Source organism: Catharus ustulatus, chromosome 20 (assembly GCF_009819885.2).
Source record: "Catharus ustulatus isolate bCatUst1 chromosome 20, bCatUst1.pri.v2, whole genome shotgun sequence".
NCBI classification, from domain to species: Eukaryota; Metazoa; Chordata; class Aves; order Passeriformes; family Turdidae; genus Catharus; species Catharus ustulatus.
Window position 1 is genome coordinate 1,606,379 of NC_046240.1, and position 23,622 is coordinate 1,630,000.

The window sequence follows — 23,622 nt, forward strand, 5'->3', positions numbered from 1 at the left end:
TCCCACAGAAAACCACAAACTATAGGAAAAATGAAGAGCAGATATTCAGAGGTAAAAAGCCCCACAAACTACAAAATGCAGAGAAAACCATCTGAATATGCCTTGGAAATTCTTATATTTGGGTTTTTTTTTTTTCTGTGGTTTGAAGTACATCAGGAAAATCAAGATGCTTTAAACACTGGGTCATGGCTTTAGTGAGACTGAGGGGAGAACAAGCCCAAACTGACATTGAGTGACAGAACAAAATGTCAGTAAAATCAAGGAGACAGAGAATATAGAGAGTCTCAAGGGGAGTAAATAATGAATGCTAGGAAGAGCGAGAGGCTGGGAACAGAGCAGAACTACTGCAGGGCAAATGAGAGCTCCACAAAACCATCACTCTCCTCCACACGAGGAAATACCAAGGGAAAGGCTGGTCTGCATGAAGGAACACCAGGCAAACATTAAAACCAGCCTCTCTTGTGGTGAATTGTGACAGGCATGCTTTTAGTTTCTCCAGGACCAGCTGTTCCCTCGTGACCCGGGTCAGGAACCGCCGGTGGCGCTGCACGACCAGAACAAAGCTTGTGCAGCAGAAATGCAGAACAGCTCAGCTGCCACAGCTACGGGCTGGGGGCAGAGAGAACACCTCCCTGCTCTGCCTGGGCTCCATCCCTCATGGACACAGCCTGGCAACCACTCCAGCACTGTCAGTGGCAGCAGCAGCTCCTGCCTGGGAGCATCACATCACACACCATGGCAGCAGCCAGAGGGAAGTGCCCCTCTCCCAGCCCTGGGCATCCACACCACAGAGGGCTCTTGGGATTTGAAAGAGTTTGGTTCTACAAACAACACTTTCAGGATTTCCTTGTGGGACCTTTGTCCACCTAACATGTACAAACTTTCCAGCTTCTGGCAGTGAAATGAGTGACAGGATGAACTTGGGAAGAGGAAAAGGAGGAACTGATCCATAAGGAGACACATCCTCTCTGGTCAGGCTGTGCTGAAAATGGCCTGGCTGCTCTTTGACATCAAGAAACAACATTTTAGGGAATGGTTAATGCAGAAAATATCTGCTTTGAGCCATCAAAGAGGAGTCCTGTAAGTTGTCTTAAAACATTAGAGGATTGAGAACAGCCACCTGCCAATATCTCTCCTGCTGTCCAGTGCCACCCACAGTCCCTGATCACAATCCCAACGTGCAGCTCTCTCTGCAGGGTGCTGCCTGCATCCCACACTCCCCTCTGTCACTTTGATTTAGGGTCCCCAATCACAATTAAAAAGAAATTAACCCAGGCACTGGAGCAGAGCAGGGGGCAGGGGAGGTGGTGGCAGCTCCTCTCCTGCAGACCTCTGGCCAAGGATGATTTATGGAGCTGTCCTCCCTCACCTCCCCTCAGCTTCCAGCACAGCCACACAGGGAATCAAAGCTGCCTTTCTGGATTAGTCACAACCCAACGTTTTCACTCCACATCTCTGAAATCTTTCAGCAGGTTTTAAATGCTCATCTCATCCTCCTCAGGAGCAATCAGCATCAACAGCCTGGCAAATGCCGTGTGCTAGAGATCAGGCAGGGATATTTAGTGGAAAAAACACCTCTCAAAGGCTGCTGGGAGTGTCCAGACACAGAAACCTGGTGATGGCACTTTGGGGGGCCCCAGTGCCCAGCACAGGGCAGGAGGGAATCATCTTCCATCAGCAGCCCAGCCCAAAAAACAACCTGCCCCAGTCAGGAATTGAGAAATGTTAATGGACATGATAATTATCCTTATGGCAAGTCTCAATTCCCAAAAAGCTGTGACACCCTACATGTCCTTCCAACAGCAAACCCTCACACTGGGAGCAGCACCTGGACGGTGGGACCTGCACACAGAGACCCATCATCCTGCTGCCACTCAGGAGCTTCATTAAAAATACCCTTTTAATCTCCAAATTCAGCCATGAAAAGACATTTACCATCTTTCCACTCTCTCGTTGCTGGGTTAATGATGCCAAAAAGCTCATCATTGGTGACTGCCTTGGGGTTGAGGTCTGTCCACACAGGACGGCGCTTCATCCTCTGGTAGCTCTTGTGCAGGGACCTGAGCACCTGGGACTTGCCTGTGCCTGCAGCTCCCACCACGAACACGGAGTGCCGGACACTGAGCAGCTCCTCCAGCTGCACCACCTGGGGAAACACCCCCAGAGCTCAGACACAGCTGCAGTTCAGATGTGAAAACCTGGGATAGTGTGGGGAGTCCCTGCTCATGGCAGGGGGGTTGGAATGAGATGTCCTTTAAGGTCCTTTCCAAGCCAAACCATTCTGTGAAATTAGCTCTCATTGGGCCTCCTGCAAAGAAATTTGTGACCCAGACACACAAAGGGATTTGACCCAGAGTTTGGTCTGACCACTCTAACAGTGATGGGTGAAATCCTGAGCAGGCAGACAAACCTCCAGCACTGCTCACATGTGACTGCCACCAGCCAAAGAGACTCAGCACTCCAGGGGCTGCATGTGCCCGAGCCTGCAAGAGCCAGGCTCTGTAAATCCAGGGCAGAGGCAGAGCTGGATTTAGGAGCAGTCACACCCAGCATAGCTGACTGTCCTCCATCAAGGTCTGTCTGCAAGGGGAATATTATGGTTGCACCACCCCTGGAAGTGTCCAAGATGATGTGGACAGGGCTTGAAGCAACTTGGGATAGTGAAAAGTGTCCCTGCCCATGGCAAAGGGTGGAACGAGCTGAGCTTGAAGGTCCCTTCCCACCCAAACCATTCTGTGATTCTGTGATTGTGCAGAGCCCTCTTTGAAGAAGCAAAGCTAGCTGAGAAAACCTAGCTGAGCTGCTGATGGTGCAGGTAGAACAGAAAATCCCTTGGTGTTACCTTGAGCACAAAGTTGTCCTCGGGCTGCAGCCGCAGCTCCAGCACTGCCTCCTTCACCACGGCCTCAAAACGCAGGTCACGCTTCCGAGGCACATCCAGAGCAGGGAACAGGTCCCCAATGAGCCCCAGGAACACTGGCACATCATCTGTCACTATCTTGGGGATGTTGAAGTCACGCAGGGAGCGCATCAGCACCTGCTCCTCGGGCCGCTCGGGGTCTGCGCGCTTCAGGGAGCCGGCCACCACCAGCACAGACTTGATGGCCCGCAGCCCCCAGTCATAGTGATCCTGCATGAGGGGCAAGAAAGAAATAAAAACAGGGCCGAGCTCGTGCCTACACAGCTCCAGGCAGCGGGAAGAACCAGCAGTCCAGAGCAGGCAGCAATGGAAATGCAGCCAAATTCATCATTTGTGTCATGGCCAGAGACCTCCAGCAGCCTGAGTCACCCGGTCTCCATTTCAGAAGGTGAGCCTCCCACCAGGGAGAGAACTAACAAGTCAAATAATTCAGCTGTTCATGCCATCACTTGGGCTCAGAGCTGGCACTAAGTCAGCAGCTGGACTTGCACTCTGGAAACCTAAGCAATTTTTTTCCCTAAACCCTAAAGCAGTTTGCTTGGCCTTTGTGCAGGTTAAGCAAGGCCTGTCAGAGCCCTGGATATGCAGGACCTGCTGAGGTAGAAGGCTTGTGAGTCCATCCTGAGGCCTCAGACACCCAAATTTCTCCATCACCAGGTTCCCAGCCTGAGGACAATCCACCAAGCAGGGGCAGGAGGACACTGCTGGAAAGGAATCCTAGAGAGGCATGAGAGGAACTCCCAAGCTGTGAAGCTTCAGCCATGGAGGTGCATGGCAGTGTCACATCCCTGATTTTGGGGATCTAGAGCAAAGTGTCACATCCCTGATTTTGGGCCTGGGAGATCTAGAGCAGAGTGTCACATCCCTGATTTTGGGGATCTAGAGCAGAGTGTCACATCCCTGATTTGGGGAATCTTGAGTAGAGTGTCACATCCCTGATTTTGGGGATGGATGGCACAGCAGAGGGCTCACCTGCTTGGACAGGAGCTCCTTGCAGAGTTGGTAGAGCGTGATGAACTTCTTGGCTAAGGCCCGGGCCTCGAGGAAGCCCTCGGCCACCAACATAATCTCACAGATGAGCTCAAAGTCTGGCACAACCATTGCACAGGGCCTAGGGAGACAGGCAGGAGAAGACTGCAGAGCAAGTGTTGACTACAGAGCTCGAGAGCAGAGGATTTGTAGCTTTATCTTGCAGGGTCTCTCCAGTGAGCCACTGGAGACTCTCCCAGTCTGCCCATACTGCCTTTCTCATGGCACAGGACACGGCTCCCTTGTCCTCCCTGTGGATTCCCCGATCCAAGTTTGGTGCACAAGGCTGAAACCATCTGTGAATCCCCAGTGTGAGGGAATTTCCCAAGAAAATGAAGCCTGGATGTTCCAAAAGACAATTTCTGCCAGTTTTGCTACATACGTCACCAATCGTGACCTCCACTCACCTGAAGAGAGCTTTTAAATTCTCAGGTAACTCAGTTCGTCCTGCATAACCAGGGTTCATGGTGATGAAAATCCCCACTGAGGGGACTAGGTTAATCTCTTCTCCCAGAAAATTGAAGGATTTCTTCTTCTCCCGGATTGCATCCTGCACACTCTTCACCTAGGAACCAAGGCAGTGCTTAGTGCTGGTGTTCAGGTATGAAAAACCCCAGATAGCACTGCTGCACCCCCTACACTTGGGCCATGAGAAGTGGGGCTTATCTCTGCTCTGGTTTGGGTTTTTACTGACCATATAAAGCTTTCTACACTGTTTGGGGTAAATCTGTGTGCCTCCCATCACAATCCAACTCTGACAAAGCAGAAAAGGGCTGAAGAGACTGGACAGTCAAACTGAAAAGAATTGCAAGAATTTGCTTTGTAAGACACTTGGCTGATCTTTTCTACTTGCCTGACTGCAGCTTTGTTCTTCTCATCCCCCACTTTCCAAAGAGAGTGAGTCCATTACAGCCAGACCAGCTTATTTCCCAACTTTCATTGGGTGGAGTGAGCCTATTACAGCCAAACCCTGTTTTTCTTCACCTTTCATTCCCACGGAGTCCATTACAGCCAGACCAGTTTATTCTCCACCTTTCATTGGATGCAGTGAGTCCATTTCAGCCAGACCAGTATATTTCCCAAATTCCATTCCCATGGAGTCAGTCCATTTCAGCCAGACCACCTCACTGCCCACCTTCCATTCCCATGGAGTCACAGAGCCACAGAATCACTGGGTTGGAAGAGACCTTCCAGCCCATCAAGTCCACCCCATGCCCCAACACCTCAAATGCATCAAATGCCACATCCAGTCTGTTTTTTTAAACACATCCAGGGATGGGGACTCCACCACCCCCCCAGGCATTTCAGTACTTGACCACCCCTTTTGTAAAAAACGTTTTCCTAAGCAGGAAATACAGCCAGACCACCTCAGTGCCCGCCTTCCACTCCGGAGTCCATCACAGCCAGACCCTCCTCCCCACTTTCCCACGGAGCAGTTCCTTGCAGCCAGCTCACCTCCTAGATAACACCACTCCAGGAGGGAGCAATCGCTGTCCTAACTCACCCATTTGCCACCTCAAAGCAAAGCAATTAAGGGAGTTTCTCAGTGTAAGGACCCTCACCGACAGGAGCTGCATGACTAAGGCAGCCAATTAACATCGCCATGGTTACTCTCTAATAGCAGAGAGGCGATGATGGAGTGACAGCCCTGCTCAGACACCACCTCCAGCCAGCAGCCAGGGAACCATTAGCAGCTGAGTCATATCTGGGCTTCTTTTGTTCAGCTTCCCCTTTTATTTTAAGATCCTCAAAGACGTTTTTCAATGACAACTTTAAACTAGAACCTGATGGAAGGGAAATGGAGAGGGAACAGACACACAAACGCCTATTCCTGCCTGGGATTTCTCTGGGACATCACACGAGGTACAATGATGAGAGAAAGAGAGATGAGAGTGAGGAGTTCGTGGAGGGGTTCAGAACAACTGCTTTGAACAAAACATTTTACAGAAGTGTAGAAACTTCTGGGCTCTAGACTTTAATTTCTGCAATGCCAAGCCCCAAAGTGTGTCTAGGAAGAATTCAGCATCTCAGTCAAACTCTGGGATCCCAAAACCTGAACTCGCAGCTGACATTTGGGACCAGAAAAACTTTGATATTTTGGCAACTCAATTTTCAGCACTGAAGTCCCCCAAGACTGAAATCCCTCTGTTCTGGCTCTGTGGGAAGGAAGGGAATAGGGAGAGGGAGAGGGGAAGGGAGGAAAGGAAGCTGGCTTGTATTTATCCACAAGCTTTTCTCCACTTACCTGTACAGCAACCACAGAAAGGACCTCAACTGAGATCCTGTTAAATTCATCAAAACAGCCCCAGGCTCCTGTCTGGGAAAGGCCTTTGTAAATATTCCCACAAGACTGAAAAGAAAAAAAAAAATATAAAATTACAAGAGTGAAATCACAAACAGAACCAACTCCAGCAAAAAATGGATTTTATTTCCTTGCCTGTTTATTTATAGCAATTTACAGTCTATTGTGGGTATTTAGAAAAGTGCATGGGAGCAGCAGGCACAACTCAATTATAATATTTATAGCTCTGCACAGTTTGCCACTTGATTTGCTAATTGCACTCTCGACATCTCTGCACTCTGGTTCCATCCAAAGGTCACTTGGGCTGAGTTCTGACAGCCCCCCATCCATGAGAGACCTCAGTGGATAAAATATGATCCAAGGGCACCAAACCCACTGCCCATGGAGAGCAGATGGATCAGCCCCATGACCCAGTGCTGGCCTTATCCCAGGAGAGGATCCTGAGGAACCAGGAGAGGTCTCTCCCATGCCTGGGACAGGTAGCCTGTGAGTCTGGAGAGAGGGAATGGATCAGCACAGCCTCGACTGAACAGGCCAGAATTGGTGAAGAATTTCATGTGGAACCTAACTCCAGAAGGAAAGGGAAAGGTGGAGCAGGGCAGAGAGCACAGCTCAGGTCTTTTCCTCCTCAAGAATCTCATGCTAGAGATGACAGGAGGACGAGGAAAAGCTGTTGAGCAGGAAGGGAGCAGCAGGGATGTGAGGAGAGGGGTTGGATCAGAGCAAGCCCATGGGTACTCCCATCCTGCAGGTTGCACAGCCCAGCCTGGGGCAGCAGTACCTTGTAGTCCATCTGCTCAGAGCAGTTGAACACGTACACCATGATGCCCAGGGCACGGCCCAAGTCCTTGGTGGTCTCTGTCTTGCCGGTGCCAGCAGGGCCAGCAGGGGCCCCGCTCATGGTCAGGTGCAGAGACTGGGTCAGGGTGATGTAACACCTGCAAGGACAAGGGAAAAGGGGAAAGAGACTGAGCTGGGTGCCACAGGTCACTGCAGAGCCCTGTGCCCTCCTTTGGGACAGCTCTGGGTGAGCACAGCCAAGCTGAAATCCTTGTGGGCATTAACAACACCTCTGCCCTGCTGGGACTTCTCCAGCACCTCACAGAATCAGACAGGCTGGAAAAGATCTTCAAGATCATCAAATCCAGTCATCAGGATTGCACCAGCACCTTGATCACCATTAAACCATGTCCTTTAAAACACATCCATGTATTTTTTGAACCACTTCAGGAATGGGAATTCCATCACTGGCCCAGGCAGCCTGTGCCAAGGTTTAACAACACTTCCAGTGAGGAATTTTTCCTAATAGCCAATCTGAATGTCTCCTTGATGCTGTTTCCTCTCTCCTGCCCCTTGTTCTCTGGAAGCAGAGCCTAACACCCACCTGTCAGGGAGCTGCAGAGAGTGAGAAGGTCCCTCCTGAGCCTCCTTTCCTCCAGTGAAGTCCCTCAGCTCCCTCAGCTGCTCCTCAAATCCAAGAGATCCTCATCTCCCACCCAGGTCTGCCCACCCCCTTCACTCCAGGCTGTGCTTCCTTTGGACTGTCACACTCAGTGACCCTGGACACATCCAGGGTAGCACAAGGACAGATCAGCTTTTCTGAAAGGCCTTCCTCTGGCTCCCCAGTGCTCCTCAGCCCCAGCACAGTTAAAAACCTGCTCTGATGGCCCAGGAATGATTCCACACAATGCCCCCAAAGCTTCTCCATCAGGCTGATGGTGGATCCCACAGAGGTGCCCACATGTGGGTGTCTGTATCCCCTGTAGAAGTCACCATGGCCCACACAGATGAGCAGAACCACCTGAGATGCTCACGGCACTGAAGCATCACAGAGAGTGGAAAGATACGACAAGGGATCCACAGGAGACTTGCACACATCTGTATGGGCAGCTGGAAGCCAGGTGGGACAACTCAGAGAACCTCATGTCACTGTCTGTGTCCCCAGTGAGATGGGTACCCAGTGGCAGATGTGTCCTTCAGGACAGGATGAAAGCTCTGGGACTGCAGGGTGTGGACCTTGTGCCCAGGCAGGCCCCCACCATGAGCATCTTCACCTGGGATCTGAGGCACAGACACCCCAGAGGGTAACACTGCACAATCCCAAACTGAGAGTTGCAGCTCTGCCCCTGGATTGCTGGGACACAGGGGAAAACAAGAGGGCTGTGGGCATCCCAAGTGAGCCCCTCTTTGCCTGGTAGCTCTGTCTGCAGCTGCTTGGCACAGCTCAGCCATGAGGGAGTTCCACTGATACCTTAGGATTTTAGCTTTTCTATTTTCCATATATTTGTAATCCTGCAGTTCTTTAGTGTGTAACTCTAAACTCCATATCCAGTATGAGCTGCTGCTCTCCCATTTTGGTCAGACACAACAATTCCTCTCCAGGCCTGTGAATCAAGGACACCTCACTGCCTCAGGCTCTGAGAGATGGAAACAAAAGTGAGTTGGGGGAGCAAACTTGGGGTAAATGCCTTCATTACCTGAAGCTGTAACTGGAAGATTAACCCCTGTCTCAGGTTGCAGTACAGGATGTAACCAGCAGTGTGTATTCTATCACCAGCTGTTAAACCAGCTGGGGCAGTGCTCTTTATCTTTCCACAGCCCATCCTCCCTCCAGGAGATCTCTCCTGTTAATGGCCATTGAGTCCCAGGGCATGGCTGATACAATTCCATCATCCCATGGGGAGATGCTCCACCCAGGGGGAGGAGCCAAGCCCTTCCTACTTAGATAAAAACTGAGATTTGGAACATCAGAGCAGCCTTTCCCACTGGATTCCAGAGCAAAACTGGACCTTTCCACATCATCACTGGACCGTCAGAGGGAAACTGCACCTTGTACAGGAGCACTGCTCCAACTGAACCACATCTGTCACTGCAGGAGGATGCAGCCACCATGGAATGGGACTGCTGCCAACACCCTGCCTGACTGACGGAGTGTCAGCTTGGATTCTGACTCTGTCAGTGTTTTCGAGTTTGTTCTTTGTAATACTGTATTTCTATTTTAATTTCTCCTGCTAAAGAACTGTTATTCCTATTCCCATATCTTTGCCTGAGAGCCCCTTAATTTCAAAATCATAATAATTTGGAGGGAGGGGGTTTACATTTTCCATTTCAGAGAGCGGCCCCTGCCTTTCTCAGCAGACACCTGTCTTTCAAACCAAGACAAACCCCAATATACAAATGAACCAAACTTAAAAAAGTGTGAAAATCCTGTTGTCCATTTTGGGTGCAACCCCTGGGGGGCTTTGCCTGAAACGTACCTGAAGGCCCTTCAATAAACAGAACTGCTTTTTATTCCCTTAGTTCAGTCTGCCTCTGCTTTTAGGTACAGTAATTTCACGACCATAAGGCGCACCAGATTATAAGGCGCACCCTCCGGGAGTCGGCAAACTTCGCAATTTTGTAGATCATATAAGGCACACTGGACTATAAGGTGCACTTTTTTTTTTTTGCAGTGAGGAGCCGTGCGGTGCGCAACAAAGTAATGAATTACTGGCCGGTGCTCAATTTGCAAACATTTTTTAAAGATCGGTGTAGCCTTTAAACGCAGCCCCAGGTGCCCTCCCCATGCAGCGGGCCCTGGCACTCCTGCCCACCCCCGGTGCCGTCTGGCATGGCTCCCAGCTCCCGGATCCCACCGCGCGGCCACACTGTGTCGCGGCTTCCACCCGGCTGGCAGCGGCAGCACTTCTCCCTGCTTCCCAGGGGCTGCGCCGCTTGTCGCCGCTTTTCCGTGCCGGCGGCGGCCACACCGGCTCTCACCGCCTCTCGCCGCTTTGTCGCAGCCGCAGGGGCTGTGCCGCCACTGCCGCTGCTTTCCCCCGGCCGCCCAGGCCGTGCTGCCGCTTTTCCGATGCCGCCGCCGAGCGGGCCCTGATGGGGCTGTTGCGGGCTCGCACTTCTCGTTTCCCCCACACCCAGGCTGGGGCCAGCACCGCCCAGCTTCTCGTTTCCCCCGCCCCCACACCTGGAGTGGCGCCGCCCAGCTTCTTGTTCCCCTGGGGCTGGGGGCAGCTCCCTCTCTCCCCTCGCGGCTCCTGCCGGCTGCAGCCACCCGCTCCTGCCCCCACCTCGCGACTCGGCGCTCCCGTGGCACTGACTCCCCACTGCGGCTCACACTTCTGATTTGGCAAATTTCGCAGCTTTGTCCATTATATAAGGCGCACCGGACTATAAGGCGCACTTCCGGGTTCGGGGGAAAAATTTAGTCAAAAGGGTGCACCTTATAGTCATGAAATTACTGTACTCTTCTGTTGGTCAGGGGGGTGCTGCCCAGGTACTCTCACCTGTCAGTCACGGGGGTGATGACCAGGTACTCTCACCTGTCGGTCAGGGGGGTGATGACCAGCCGGGGGGTGTTGCCCAGGTACTCGTAGCTGTACAGGAACTGGGCGTCGCAGATGCTGGCCCAGCAGTGCCGCTCCTCGTCCGCCCAGCGGTGCCGCAGCTGCGACAGCCACAGGAACGCCTGGCCACTGTCCACCTGCAGTGGGCCACCAGCTCGTCAGGGAGGGCAGGGCTGCCAGGCACACACAGCTCAGGGCCCAAGGGGACTGTGAGGGGATTGTCAGCAGCTATGGGCTGGCACTGCAGCGAGGTGAGGAGTGGTGCTGCCCCAGCACCCAGAGGGTAAAACCAAATTAGCCATAAATCTGGGCTTGGCCTGGCTGCCCCCAGAAACAGGTGAGGGTAAAGCAACCACCCAGCACAGCCAGAGCACCCTCCCAACCCCTGCAGGGTAGAATATGAGACAGTGGCAAGGACAGAGTGATTAGAGGGATGGAACCCCTCTGCTCTGGGAGAAAAACCTGGAGAAAGCTCCAGGGAGAGCTCAGAGTGCCTTCCAGGGCCTAAAGGGGCTCCAGGAGAGCTGGAGGGGGACTTGGGATAAGGGCATGGAGTGCCAGGACAAGGGGAAATGGCTTCCCACTGCCACAGGGCAGGGATGGATGGGATATTGGGAAGGAATTGTTCCATGAGGGTGGGCAGGCCCTGGCACAGGGTGCCCAGAGCAGCTGTGGCTGCCCCATCCCTGAAAGTGCCCAAGGCCAGGCTGGCCAGAGCTTGGAGCACCTTGGTCCAGAAAAGTGTCCCTGCCCATGGCAGGGGGTGAAATGAGCTTTAAGGTCCTTTCCAACCCAAACCATTCTGGGAGTATGTGATGGCAGGACAGTGGTGTGGCAGTGATGGACAAATCCCAAGGGATTCCCTGTGGGCTCACAGCAGAGCAAGAAAAGAGAGAAAAGCCCAAATGCTTTTTGGGATGGCCCTGCTGAGCCAGTGCTCTGTCACTCCATGAGCTCCCTGGCCATGCCCAGCACGGCTCACACTGAGCTGTAACACCAACCTTCTGTGCTATCATCTTTGCCACCACGTCCCGCGCATGCACGTCGATGGTGCAGATGGTCATGATCTTCTGCCTGTCACCCTTGGAGAGCTGCCCCAGCAGCATTGTCACCAGTGTGTTCAGCTGGGCCACCTGCTTCTTGTGGTACTCCTTCATGGCCTTCTCATAGCCTTCCTTCATCCTGGAGAAGGCCATGCCCACCTCAGCTGTCCACCAGATCTGGGTGCAGCAAAGAGCCACCTGGGGAAACAGACTGGCTCAACAGCAGGGGAACAACGGGGCTTGCTTACCCTGAGAGTGTCTGATCCATGGGATGAAGCATCCCTGACATGAAATTAAGTTTTGTTATACAGTGTCACAGCAGGCAGGAGAGCAGGGATCCATTCTATATCCATTGAAATCCCATCCTGGGCACATCCAGCAGCTGCTCATCAGTAAATGAGCCCCCTTCTCTGGGAATGAGCCTCCTTCTCTGGGAATGAGCCCCCTTCTCTGGGAATGAGCCCCTTTCTCATGTCTGAACACATGGGAGGCTGAGCTGGAGACCCATGAGGCTGCCAGAGGGGCATCCAAGGGGCTCCTTCCTCTCATCAGGCCCCATCAATTTGTTTTTATTCGCTCACCTCACTGGGGGCAGGGGGTTCCTGTGACCCCTGGGGTGCAGCCACTGCCCAAGTCCCCAGGCTGCATCCTGCCTGGAGCTCCAGTTAGAGCACAGAGCTCAGCGTGGGAGTCCATCAGGAGATGGCCAGGAGAAAGGAGAACTCCCCCTTCCTCTCCCCTGTCCAGAAACATTCCCATGCACAGCCAGAGACCCTGCTGGAAGCAGGGCAGGAGCAGGGCAGTACCTGGGCAGGGTGGTCAAAGAGCCACTGGTCCCTGGGCTTGTCCTCGTACGCCGCCACAGCCGCGCTCATCCCATCCCTCACCGTGGCCCTCATGGTGTCCAGCAGGCGACTGAGCCACACCTCCACCTGCAGAAAGGGTTAAATCCATCCAGCAATGAGGGACACAGGCAGTGGGACAAGCAGCTCAGCTCTCCAGGCAAACAAGCCCCAGGCTCCTCCAAACTGGGGTACTCAGCTATTCCTGGTCCTGCAGCATCAGCATCTCTTTCCACACACCAAGGGAGTTTCTGTGGAAATCCAGCTGTAGGGGGAACCTAACTGAACTCCACTGAGGAACAATTTAGCTCAGCATGTTCCAGCTCCAGGCCATGACAGTCACCTGTGGGACTGGAGTACAATCTGCCAGTAGCAAGAGAATGCTGGGAACACAATTCCTGCTGAATCCAGTATTTCACAGGCTAAGTCCTCTCTGAGAGGAGAGTTTAAATGCCAAGTGCCATCACCAGGGAGCTCAGAGCTGGTATTAACTACTTTAGCTTCCTTTAATAGTCCATGGAGAAAAGTGCAGCTACAGGGACAGAAAAGCTGAGCAGCAATTTGACTCTTAAATTTTGTATTTCAACCCATCCTATGAAAAAAAGGAAGATTTGGAAAACAGGGGAAAAACCCTTTTCTTTTCAAAGGTATCCATGCAGAAGTACTATGGAGTAATTTAATCTGTTTTCAGTCTGCACCCTCTCCCAGATGGGAGGGTAAGAGTAACCTTCAAAACGTATTTCAGTAATTACAGTTCAAAAGCCCAGCAAAGAATAGGCCACAGCCCTTCCTCACACCTCAGGCTGTGAGGACCCATCCAGAGCAGGACTAGAGCTGTGGTGTGAGCAAGGATTAAGCTGCACACCACCTCTTCCAGCTTTTCTCACACAGGCAGTGCAGAACCCCACAAGAGCTCAGCCAGGGATGCCCCCCAAGGGGTGTGGGGGCAGCTTGGACAGACAAAGGCTCCCCTCTCACCTGCCCACTGCAGTCACAGGGCTCACTGAACTGCACATATTCCTCCTCTCTACTGTACATTCCCAGGCCAACCTTGGTTGAGTTCTGCTCAGAGTCCACCTGGAATTTCAGCTTGGCCAAGTTGTCAAAGAGTTTGGAAAGGTGACGCTGCACCTGCAAAAGGGGTTGTGTAAATAAATGAGGGAGACAGGACAGGCAGAGCAGAGAGCAGCAAAAGTGTGACAGCCCAAATCCTGCTCACTAAGCATGACCTGGACATCTTGGCAGCATCACATCTTCTCACTCATGGCTAGGATCCTGCCAACACGAGCCTGCTGCTGTCCTTTTCAGTACTTCCAATTATTTGTACCTAATTTACTACACAGGCAGGCCCTAAAAAATCCTGAGGTCTCCCAGACAGGGCAAAAGCACAGAAACATCCAAACACTGCAAGACCCCCCAGTTCCCCTGCATGTAGTTCTGCTCCCCACTGCTCCCCCTTGTCCTGTTCTCAGCATTGGGAAATTCCCTCACTAGGAAATTTTCCAGTTTTTTTCCCTCCTGAATTTTCCTCCACAGAGAAGCCAGATCTTTATTTCTGCCTGAGACTCAGACAAAATCCCCATCTCAATCAAAAGCCCTTTCCAGAAGGAGCAGAAGGATTCTGCTGTTCTGTTCACACCTGGCTGAGTTTGCAAAGCCAAAGGGGAGACACTGGCACAGCTCCTGAGGCTCCCAACACCAGCCCTGCCTGTGGGAGCTGAGGAGCTTCTGGAGCACTCCATCACACCCAGCCACAGCCCTGTGCCACCACAGCAATAATCCCAAGGGAAAGGGAAAGGGGAGTCCCAGAGCTGTCCCAGCCAGGTGCTGCCCCTCTCCATGGGACAGGGAGACGGACAAACTGCACAGGCAGGATGAGAAAAGAGAACAGCCTCTACTTTCTGGTGCTCTCCTGCTTTCAGGGAGAGCTGGGAGCACTGGGGAACACAAGGAAAGGGACACAGAAAGGGACCTGGGCGTGCTAGTCCATGGCCAGTTGGATTTGAGCCAGGAGGGACATCCCTGTCCTGGGGGGCACCATGGCCAGCCAGGGGAGGGAGGGGATTGTCCCACTCTGCTCTGGGCTGGGGCAGCCTCACCTCCAGTCCTGGGGGCACTCTGGGTACCACAATTTCAAAAAGACATTAAAGCATTAGAGAGTGGAGTGGAGGGATGTGAAGGGTCTGGAGGGGCCACAGGAGGAGCAGCTGAGGGCACTGGGTCTGTTCAGAGGAGAAAAGGAGACTGAGGGCAGAGCTCACCAGGGGCTGCAGCTCCTCCTGAGGGCAGCTCCAACCTCTGGGACAGGGACAGAAGCCAAGGCTGGAGCTGAGTCAGGGGGGTTCGGGATGGATTTAGGGAAAGGTTCTTCCCCCAGAGGGTGCTGGGCACTGCCCAGGCTACCCAGGAAGGGTCCCAGCCCCACGGCTGCCAGAGCTCCAGGAGTTTGGACAGTGCTGCCAGGGATGCCCAGGCTGGGATTTGAGGGCGTCTGTGAAGGGCCAGGAGCTGGATTTGGTGATCCTGGTGGGTCCCCTCCAGCTCAGGCTACCCTATGATCCATCCTGTGGCTTGTGTGTCCAGTTCTCACTCCCTGTCCCACAGAGGATTCCAACTCCTCCTCAGGTGGCCACAGCCCGTTTTACACAGCCCCTGGCCAAATCCCAGGAGGTGCCAAGTGGATCCAGAAGCAATGGACATTCAGCTTCCCCACCAGGAGAAGCACACATCTTTCCAAATCTCACATAAACCATGGAATCCTGTTTTACACCTGCAGTTTTACACCTACCCTAAGTGGGCAGGCTCAGCCATCCCCAGTGTCCACTCCCAGCCCCTGGTCACTCTGCAGGGCCTTGGCTGTGCTCCAGCACTTGATCCAATTCTGCCCCCAGAGCCTGGAATGCACCTGAATCTGCACCAGTTCAATATCCAGTTCAAGTGGATAATATCATTGTCTATTTAATCCTCCTTTAGGAATTATCAGGCTTTGAAACTACAGTGGAAAGGCTGAGAGCGTATCCGTGTATGATCCTGCCTGACATTTACTTTGATTTTACTGCAAATAGTTTTGAATAACAGAAAGCACCAGGAATTTCTCCTTACTCCATGGAGCATTTCAACACAGCAGCTTTTCTCTGCTTCCTGTGTTTTCATTCTCTCTCTCCATTTTAAGCATCAATCAGCTGTGTATTTATGACACTCTGTGGGCTGAAATCACCCAGCAGCAGCAAACACATCCAAGCAGAGTTAAAGGTTAGTGGCAACAAGAGCATTTCCAAGCCTGCCCCACTCACGTGCTGACACAAATGCTGAAATGAGGAAAAGCTTAAGGAGGCTGACATTGTTCACTACTAAAAGGTGGGATAAGGAATTGATTCCTTACCCAACAGCCTCCATCTGCTGTGAACATGTTGATTTGGTTCCACACCAACCTTAGGATTAGTGATGCCTCCCAAAGCAGGCTGGTAAGGACATGGCATTGCCAGGCTAAGTGGCTGTGGTTTCCTGACAGCTCCACATGGAAAAGCACCTGCAGGACTAAATCCCCTGATTCAGGGGTACAGAGGGTTCTGTTCCCAGGGAATGGGGGAAGGGGACTGTGAAGCCATTTTTTACAACAGGGAAGTAACTGCCAGCTCCTCCTCAGGATGATCCAGCAATCCTGCTGAGCCAGGAGCAGGAATGGTGGATCTGGGGGGATTCCCCACATCTGGCACTCAGAGCCCACCCCAGAAACCCAGGGCAGGCTGAGACACCCCCTGGCCCTGAGCCACAGTCACTGCCCCTCCAGCAGTGCTCACCTCCTGCAGGCTCTGCTCCTGTGCCCTGCCAGCAGCACATCACAAAGGCTTTGCAGGGGGAAGGAAGAGGCACTCACTGGAAATTGCCTCTTCTGCCTAAAACACCAGTCCTCTACAGGCCACCAGTGGTCAACACCCCACACTGGAATCACCAGACTGGGACTCCTTAGGTGGCATCCCAGGCTGGGATCCAAGGTCAGCAGCAAGTTTTGGATGAGATCCCTGAGAAAGTCCTGCAGCCTCACTGTATCCCAGCAGAACCAAAGCCACTGTTTCTATGGCACAAAACCCACGGAGGTGCTCTCTGAACCTGCCATGAGCATCACCAGGGTTAGAGCAGACAACACCCAGGGCAGGGGGGAGAAAATCACTCCAGAAAGGAGAGTCCCAGGACAACACCTTCCACTGTGACACTCCTGACAGCTGGAAGATGCAAAGGTGATGCAGTACAAGCCTTACCAGATGTGGGTTGGTGCCGTTGGAAAGAATATCCAGTAAATCTGCAGAAGAAATGAAGTAAAATCTGGGAAAGGCCAACCTTTTCATGTCCAAATATTCAGCCAAAGCCTTCTCACACAGAGACAACCTGGGGAGACAAAGCAGAGCCCAGGACAGGTGGGTAAATACCCTGCCATGCTTTGTGCTGCCCTTTGGCTTTTCAGGCAGGTTCTCCCCACCCTGGGGAAATGCCAGACACGAGCTGAGCCTGCAGGCTGCTCCTTCCCACAGCCCTGAATAGATCCACAAAGCACAAGGGAACTCACAGCTCAGTCTCTACTCCAGGGGTCAAACACCTAAGAGTCAGGGCAGCCTCATCAAAAAGCAGAAGCACAAGTGGAAGGAGAGGTTGGAAAGGTTTGCAGTCTGCCCCACTGCTTTAGACAAGCTCGGAGCTGCCACAGGTGGTGGCATCCACTGGGATGAACATTTCCAGAACTGCTTTTATTCTAATGAGCCACATTTTAAAGTCTGATTCCAACCAACTCAGCTTTTTGTGTTTGCAAAGCATGAAAGGAAAGTTGTTTGCTCCGATCTAAAATGAATCTTGCAGTGTTCACATGCTAAACTGCTGCTGAGCTTACAAAGTTCCTAAATAACATTCTCTGTGAGGAACATTGGCCTTGTTCGATTGAAAATAAAATCAAATCTTTATTTGAAATGGAGAGCTGCTACTGACACAACAGCTTAGCATGGACTTTGAAGTGTTCTTCAGGCAGATTTTATGTTAAGTGAGAAGTGTCTCCATCTCAGGGCACTCAGGTCTGCCTCAGGGAGCTGTGTTATGGCTCATGTCAAGGGTACATGGGGATAATTTTGTAAATTAGATGAGCTGTGCTCTGCTGCAAACAGAAGGTTGGGAGGGACCTTAGAGCCCATCCAGTGCCACCCCTGCCATGGCAGGGACAGCTCCCACTGTCCCAGGCTGCTCCAGCCCCAGTGTCCAACCTGGTCTTGGACATTTCCAGGGATCCAGGGGCAGCCACAGCTGCTCTGGGCACCCTGTGCCAGGGCCTGCCCACCCTCACTGGTGATGGGTCACAAATACAAAACTTGAGAGAGATCAGAAAAGCTGGAGATTTGTGACTGCAGAGGAAGCACAGCCTCAGAAAAAGCCTTGAAGGTTCAACTTCTTATGGCTCATTCCAGCCTGGCAGAATCCTGGGACTGATGCTCTACCTACCTGCTCTGGATGTCCTCCAGTTGCTGGGACAGACCTGGTTTATTGGTGGCTTCAACTACGTTTGGGGTTTTCTGAAATTCATAGGCCAGTTCTTTAAAATCCACATCAATACCTTCAAAACGTCTGGAGTCCTACAAAGGGACACAAAGGACACAAAATGCTGAGAGATCCCATCCTCTGAGGGCTGTCTTTGGGTCCCTCACCAGTGAAAGGCATGCTCCTCCTCAGCTGTGAGCCTGGAATAACACTGGGAGCTGGGCTGGTGTTGCACACAGGTACAAAATGTTATAAAAGAAAAGCTTTATAAAATCAGACCTTGCTCTGTTAAAATTACCTGCTAGCCTGTTACTTCTAAGTGCAGCTAGCTAGGTTCTCACACGAAACAACCTTGGGAATGAAAAGCCAGTCAACACAACAATTTATTCTGGTAAAAAAATAAGTGTGCACCTGCATAAACAAAAGATCTGTCCCATGAGAATCAGTGAAGAAGATATGTAAACATCTGAGTGAGAGTCTTAGCACGTACACACCTTCTAACCAATGAATTAGGTGGCAAGAAAACTCATAGCCAATGGGAGTTCAACACCAGGTCTGCAAAAACTGTATAAAAATGAGTTATGTGAATAAAGAATTGGCTTTTCCTGCATGAAGAAACTGAGTCCTGCTTATTGCAACAGGCTGGAGGCACCCTCAGGAGGTCCCCAGAGCAGGAGCAGAAGAGCTCCAGTGTGGAAGAACAGGATGGGAAAGCTGCCAAAGCTGCCTGGGCCAGCTCTGTTTGATGATTTGCAGTGTCTGAGTAATGGTCCTGGTCCTCTCCCCTCTGAAGGGAGAGGGAACACACTGCAGCACTGAAGGAAGGCAGCAGCTCTCACTCAGTGCCCAGAAACTCTGTGTTTGCCATACAGTGGTACAAGGGAGGAGCTCAGCCCCTCAGCACAGCTCAAGCACAGCCTGGGGTACAAAAATATCCTGGGGGAACAAAAATATCCTGGGAAAACAAAAATATCCTGGGGGAACAACCACAGCACCGAGGGAGCCTCCAGAGAAACGAGGCAGCAGGAGAGCAGCCCTGCTTTGGGGAATTTGGCACTATAAATAACCCCATTTAATAATGGAGCCTCTTCTTGTACACTTCCCAACCAGAACTGTGGGATCTGGGGCTCGTACCTGGGGCAGCTGTGCCCGGATGTCTCCTGAGCCTATGAAAATGCTCTCCAGGTGGGACCAGGTGCGCTGTACCTCAAACCACAGGGAGATAACAGAGTCAGCAGTGGAGAGCTTCCTCTGCCAGGCAGACACCTCCTCCAGGAAGAAAGCAATGTATTTGGATGACATTAAATTCTGCAGCTGCACCTGGTTGTCTTCTAGCGTTTCAATGAGCTCCTCATCTGACTTCAGCAAGGGGATGTTGGTGCGGGGGTGAGGCTCATACTGAAACTCCCTGGAGCTCCAAGTCACCCTCAGCTCCTTCAGCACCTTCTCCATGCTCATCTCTCTCACTGCTTTGTCCACAATGCCATGGACCTCCCCCTCAAATTGATGCAGGTTGAGCCTGAGGAGGTCAGCCAGGGTGGTGTCCGAGCCCATCACAAACCTCACGCCCGTCACCTGCATCAGCTGGTTCCAGTGCCTTTCCCTGATGGCAGGATTTTGAAGCTCTGCCACAGCCTTCAGGGCTGTCAGCATGTTCTTCACCTTGCTGTCCAGCCCACTGAAAGCATCCCATGCCCTCATTTCCTTATCCAAATTCCGAATCTCTCTTGCAAACTTTTTGCACTCCAGATCCATGTTCTCCACGTTAATCTCCGCCCATTTGGTGCTCTGCCAGTCATCGAGGCTGCTGTTCACCAGGGAGATCATGTCCCAGAGCTCTTTGAGAAGACACAGCTCCTTCCTGCACTGCTTCAGTTGTTTATACTCTGGCACCATGACTTCAAACAGATCAGCTGATTCATAAATCGAGGTCATGGCTGACTCCATCTGTTTAATCTCCATGTGCTTTGCATCCAGTAGTTGATAAGGCTTTTCAGTGTCAAACCTAGAAATAAACGTTTATTCTTCATAAGTGATATTGTAACAACTTCTAAAGAACCCTTAAAACAAACAGAGTCTCAGAAAGCCACGGCAGAGATAAAAGGTCTCTACTACACCCTGATGGCTGAGCCAGTGGCACTGCTGACACCACCCAAACCCAGCCTCTTCCCAGGGACACTGCAGGCTGTGAGCAGGGAGGAGATCTGTGGATTGCCAGGACATGCAGGTGATGCCATTTTAGCTTTTATATTTTTCAAATCCTATAGTGCATTAGTATGTAACTCTGAACTCCATATAACGTCCAGTTAACTGTCTTCACATTTTGGTCAGACAGAAAATTCCTCTGGGCTGTGATCCAAGGACACAGCACAGCCTGGGCCCCAAAAGTACAAACAAAAGTGAATTGGGGGGAGCAAACCGGGGGAATATAACTTCATTACCTGAAGTTGTAATAGGAGAATTAACCCCTGATATGCAAATAGACCAAACTTATAATTATGAGAAAAACTCGTGACCATTGTCCATTCTGGGTGTAGCCTCTGTGAGGCTGTGGCTGCCCAAGGTGTATCTATTGAAGGCCTTTAATAAATCCCCACTTTATTCTCTAACTCTGCCTAGCCTCTCTTTAGGTGGGCACTCCAAGGCATCACAGGGATGAGCTTTTTTTCTCTGGGGACTCAGGTAATGCTGATGCCTTAAGTTTTGAGTTTTTCTGTTCTGCTTGGGTGGTGAAGACAAAACAGTCATATTGCAGCTGGGGACTCAAGGACAATCTCTTCAAACTTCAGACCCTGAGCATAAACAACATGAAAAGAGGAGGGTGGGCCAGCAAGCAAGGAGGATGAAATTTGATGATTTGAGGCTATCAATTGGGCAGTTTACTCCTGCATGCAAATGGACTAAAACCTATAAAAATGTGAGATCTCCTGACCAAGCCCTCTTGTGCTTCCATCCTGGAGCCATCTGGGCAGGGCCACGACTGTGGCACTGCTACTGCCAGGGCGTGGCCTTTGAGGGCCCCTCAATAAATACCCATTTGATTCCCCTTAACTCTGTCCAGCCTCTGTTCCAGCTCCTCTGGGCATGGCTGGGCAGGGACAGCGGTACCTGAAGGGCGCCTCCGTGCCGAAGCGCTCGCGGAGCCGCAGCTGCCGCGCGTCGAAGGCGGCGCAGCTCTGGCGCAGGGCCGTCACCTCGCTGGCCTGCAGAGGGGCCACCTGCTGCTTCACGGCCTCAGCCAGCTTCTTCACCTGGCTCCACTTCTCCGGCAGCTCCTGCGGGCACAACGGCACTGCTGGGGGCAGGGTGGGCTCTGCTCATGGACGGCCACACAACGGGAAAAGAGACAGATCCCGTGGGCAAAACCACAAGGGAGAGGGGATGGGATGGCCCAAATCAGGCCTGGGAGGTTTAGACTGGATATGAGGAAAGAGGTTGGTTGGAAGGATTGTAAAGCAGCAGAACAGGCTGCTCAGGGCAGTGGATGGAGTCTCCATCCCCAGAAGTGCTCAAACCCTGTGACCATGGCACAGGGGACATGGTTTAGTGGAGAGCATGGTGGTGCTGCTGGGGGGATGGTGAGATGTGATCTTAAAGGTCTTTTCCAACCTTGACAATTCCACGAGTGCCAAGGGCTCTGCTATTCCCAGGTTCCCTCTTCTCCATGTGCTGTGCAAGCCACAGGGAAGACTTTGGGTTTCTCTCCATCCCAGCTCACACTCTTGAGGAGATTAATGGAGACCCAGCATGGAAAGAAGGGAAACAGCTGCAGGCAGCTCTGAGGCAGCAGAGATGGCCAGGGTGGGGTCAGCCCCACCTGAGGGTCTCTTCCTGGCATTTTTCATTACAGAAATCACAGAAATCACTATCCATGACCACACAGAGCTGCTTCCTTCTTTTCCTACCAACCAGCAGCTCCAGCCCATCCATCTCCTCCACCACAGAGGGAGAGGAGCCCAGAGAAACTTCTGCTTTTCCCACTCCATACAGGAAGGAATGAATCATTCACACACAAGTGTTGCTGTCACTCCCCAGAAAGAACAATTCTTTTGCTGTCTCCTGCATCTGGATGGCTGCACAACACCCTCCTTTCATCTATCAGGAAAGGAAATCAGTTATGTGAAGGTATGTGCACAAGCAGGCACACACCAGCAGCTCCCAGGCTGGGGAATTTAGTGGAGCTGGGTTTCCCACACTCTGGGGTTTATGTGGATGAAGACACTGCTGGCAGGGCTTGTCTCTGCCCCCCAACACTGGTTGGGTACCTCATCATCTCTTAGAACCTTCCTCTCGTGGTTCCTTTTGCAGAAACAAAAGGAATTCCCAGAAAACTGATTCATGAGAGCCAGATGTGGAGAGATGCCAAAATATTTTCATAACCTGCTCCCAGGGATGTCCACTGGGTAAAGCAGACCTGGTGGTCAAGACTCAGAGGACGACTGAAGTCCTGTGAGAAGGCAGCTCCTCTGCCAACATTACCCTTCCCATCTCCATAGCTGCCAAGAACCAGCTTATTTAAAAATAATTATAATTCAACCTAATTAACAGATGGATTTGAAAATGCAATAACTATTTTTCAAGAGTAATCGCTGGGAGTTGGAGCAGGCAATTCCATGTTTTTCACACATAACAAAAGGCTTAATCTCTGCTTTAAAAGAAAAATCTCAATGTAACTCCAGCATTTAGAGTTATTAAGGCATATCCTGCAATAGCAAAACACTGCCCACTGAGCCCCTCTAATGCCAGGGAGCAGGGCCTTGAACATCCCTGGGGTGCTCCTCCACTCCTGCTCCCTTTCCTTCTGCTCCTGGGCAAGCTGCTGTGTCCAGCACCAGCCCTCACCCACCTCCAGCTGCTGGTGAACTTCCTCGGGCAGCTGCTGCTCATAGGCCTTCAGCAGCTCAATGGTTTCCTTCAGGGGCTCAAACATGGCATCAGTGGCACTGTGACGTTCCTTCACAGCCAGCAGGTGACCCATGACCTCCACCAAGCCACCAGAGTCTCCTTTCTCCACCTTTCTGCTCAAACCTTTCTCCGTAGTTTGGATGAACTCATCCAGGTCAGCCAAGCTGTAGAGCACAAAGCAGGGAAGGAAGCACAGGATGAGAGCAGGTCCTCTGGAACTCATATCCAGCCTCAGTACTGGAATTCCTGCTCAGAGGTATCCCTGGTACAGTTTCCTTCAATAAGAAGGCAGAAAGGCAGGTTGGGACTTCTCAAGTTGGAGACAGAGTACCTGAACAGCAGCAGGGAGCTCTGGAGGGGTATTTTTGAGAGGAAAGTTTTGCTGTGGCTGCCCCTGGATCCCTGCAAGTGTCCAAGGGCAGGTTGGACAGGGCTTGGAGCACCTGGGACAGTGGAAGATGTCCCTGCCATGGCAGGGGTGGCACTGCATGGGCTCTAAGGTCCCTCCCAACCCAAACCATTCTGGGATTCTGTGACAGTTTTCACCCCATCTCTTCCACTACAAGAATCCAAGTGCCCCAGGTGAACCTGACACATTTCTAAGCTGTAACAAACAGGGATTGTCCTTCATGCACTGCCTCTTCACAGGGCAGCTCCCTCCTGCAGGTGATGCAAATTCACAGCAGTTTAGAAAAGCAACTGGACATTTGTGGGAGGGAAA

The 23,622-nt window shown here is 51.9% G+C and overlaps 1 protein-coding gene across 2 annotated transcripts in view; it reads right to left on the reverse strand.

The window, feature by feature from the left end:
• DNAH9 (dynein axonemal heavy chain 9) overlaps positions 1–23,622 on the reverse strand; it is a 152,691-nt gene that overhangs the window by 119,239 nt on the left and 9,830 nt on the right. For both annotated transcript variants that reach the window (XM_042779855.1, XM_033076654.2), the window contains exons 9-23: positions 22,843–23,065; positions 21,105–21,271; positions 19,131–20,001; positions 17,961–18,091; positions 16,739–16,865; positions 13,458–13,610; positions 12,444–12,569; positions 11,596–11,835; positions 10,571–10,731; positions 7,033–7,189; positions 6,195–6,299; positions 4,357–4,514; positions 3,893–4,031; positions 2,843–3,130; positions 1,936–2,146 (exon numbers count right to left, since the gene is read on the reverse strand). In XM_042779855.1, the coding sequence (XP_042635789.1) occupies positions 1,936–2,146; positions 2,843–3,130; positions 3,893–4,031; positions 4,357–4,514; positions 6,195–6,299; positions 7,033–7,189; positions 10,571–10,731; positions 11,596–11,835; positions 12,444–12,569; positions 13,458–13,610; positions 16,739–16,865; positions 17,961–18,091; positions 19,131–20,001; positions 21,105–21,271; positions 22,843–23,065 (3,257 nt within the window). The remainder of the gene's footprint in view (positions 1–1,935; positions 2,147–2,842; positions 3,131–3,892; positions 4,032–4,356; positions 4,515–6,194; positions 6,300–7,032; positions 7,190–10,570; positions 10,732–11,595; positions 11,836–12,443; positions 12,570–13,457; positions 13,611–16,738; positions 16,866–17,960; positions 18,092–19,130; positions 20,002–21,104; positions 21,272–22,842; positions 23,066–23,622) is intronic.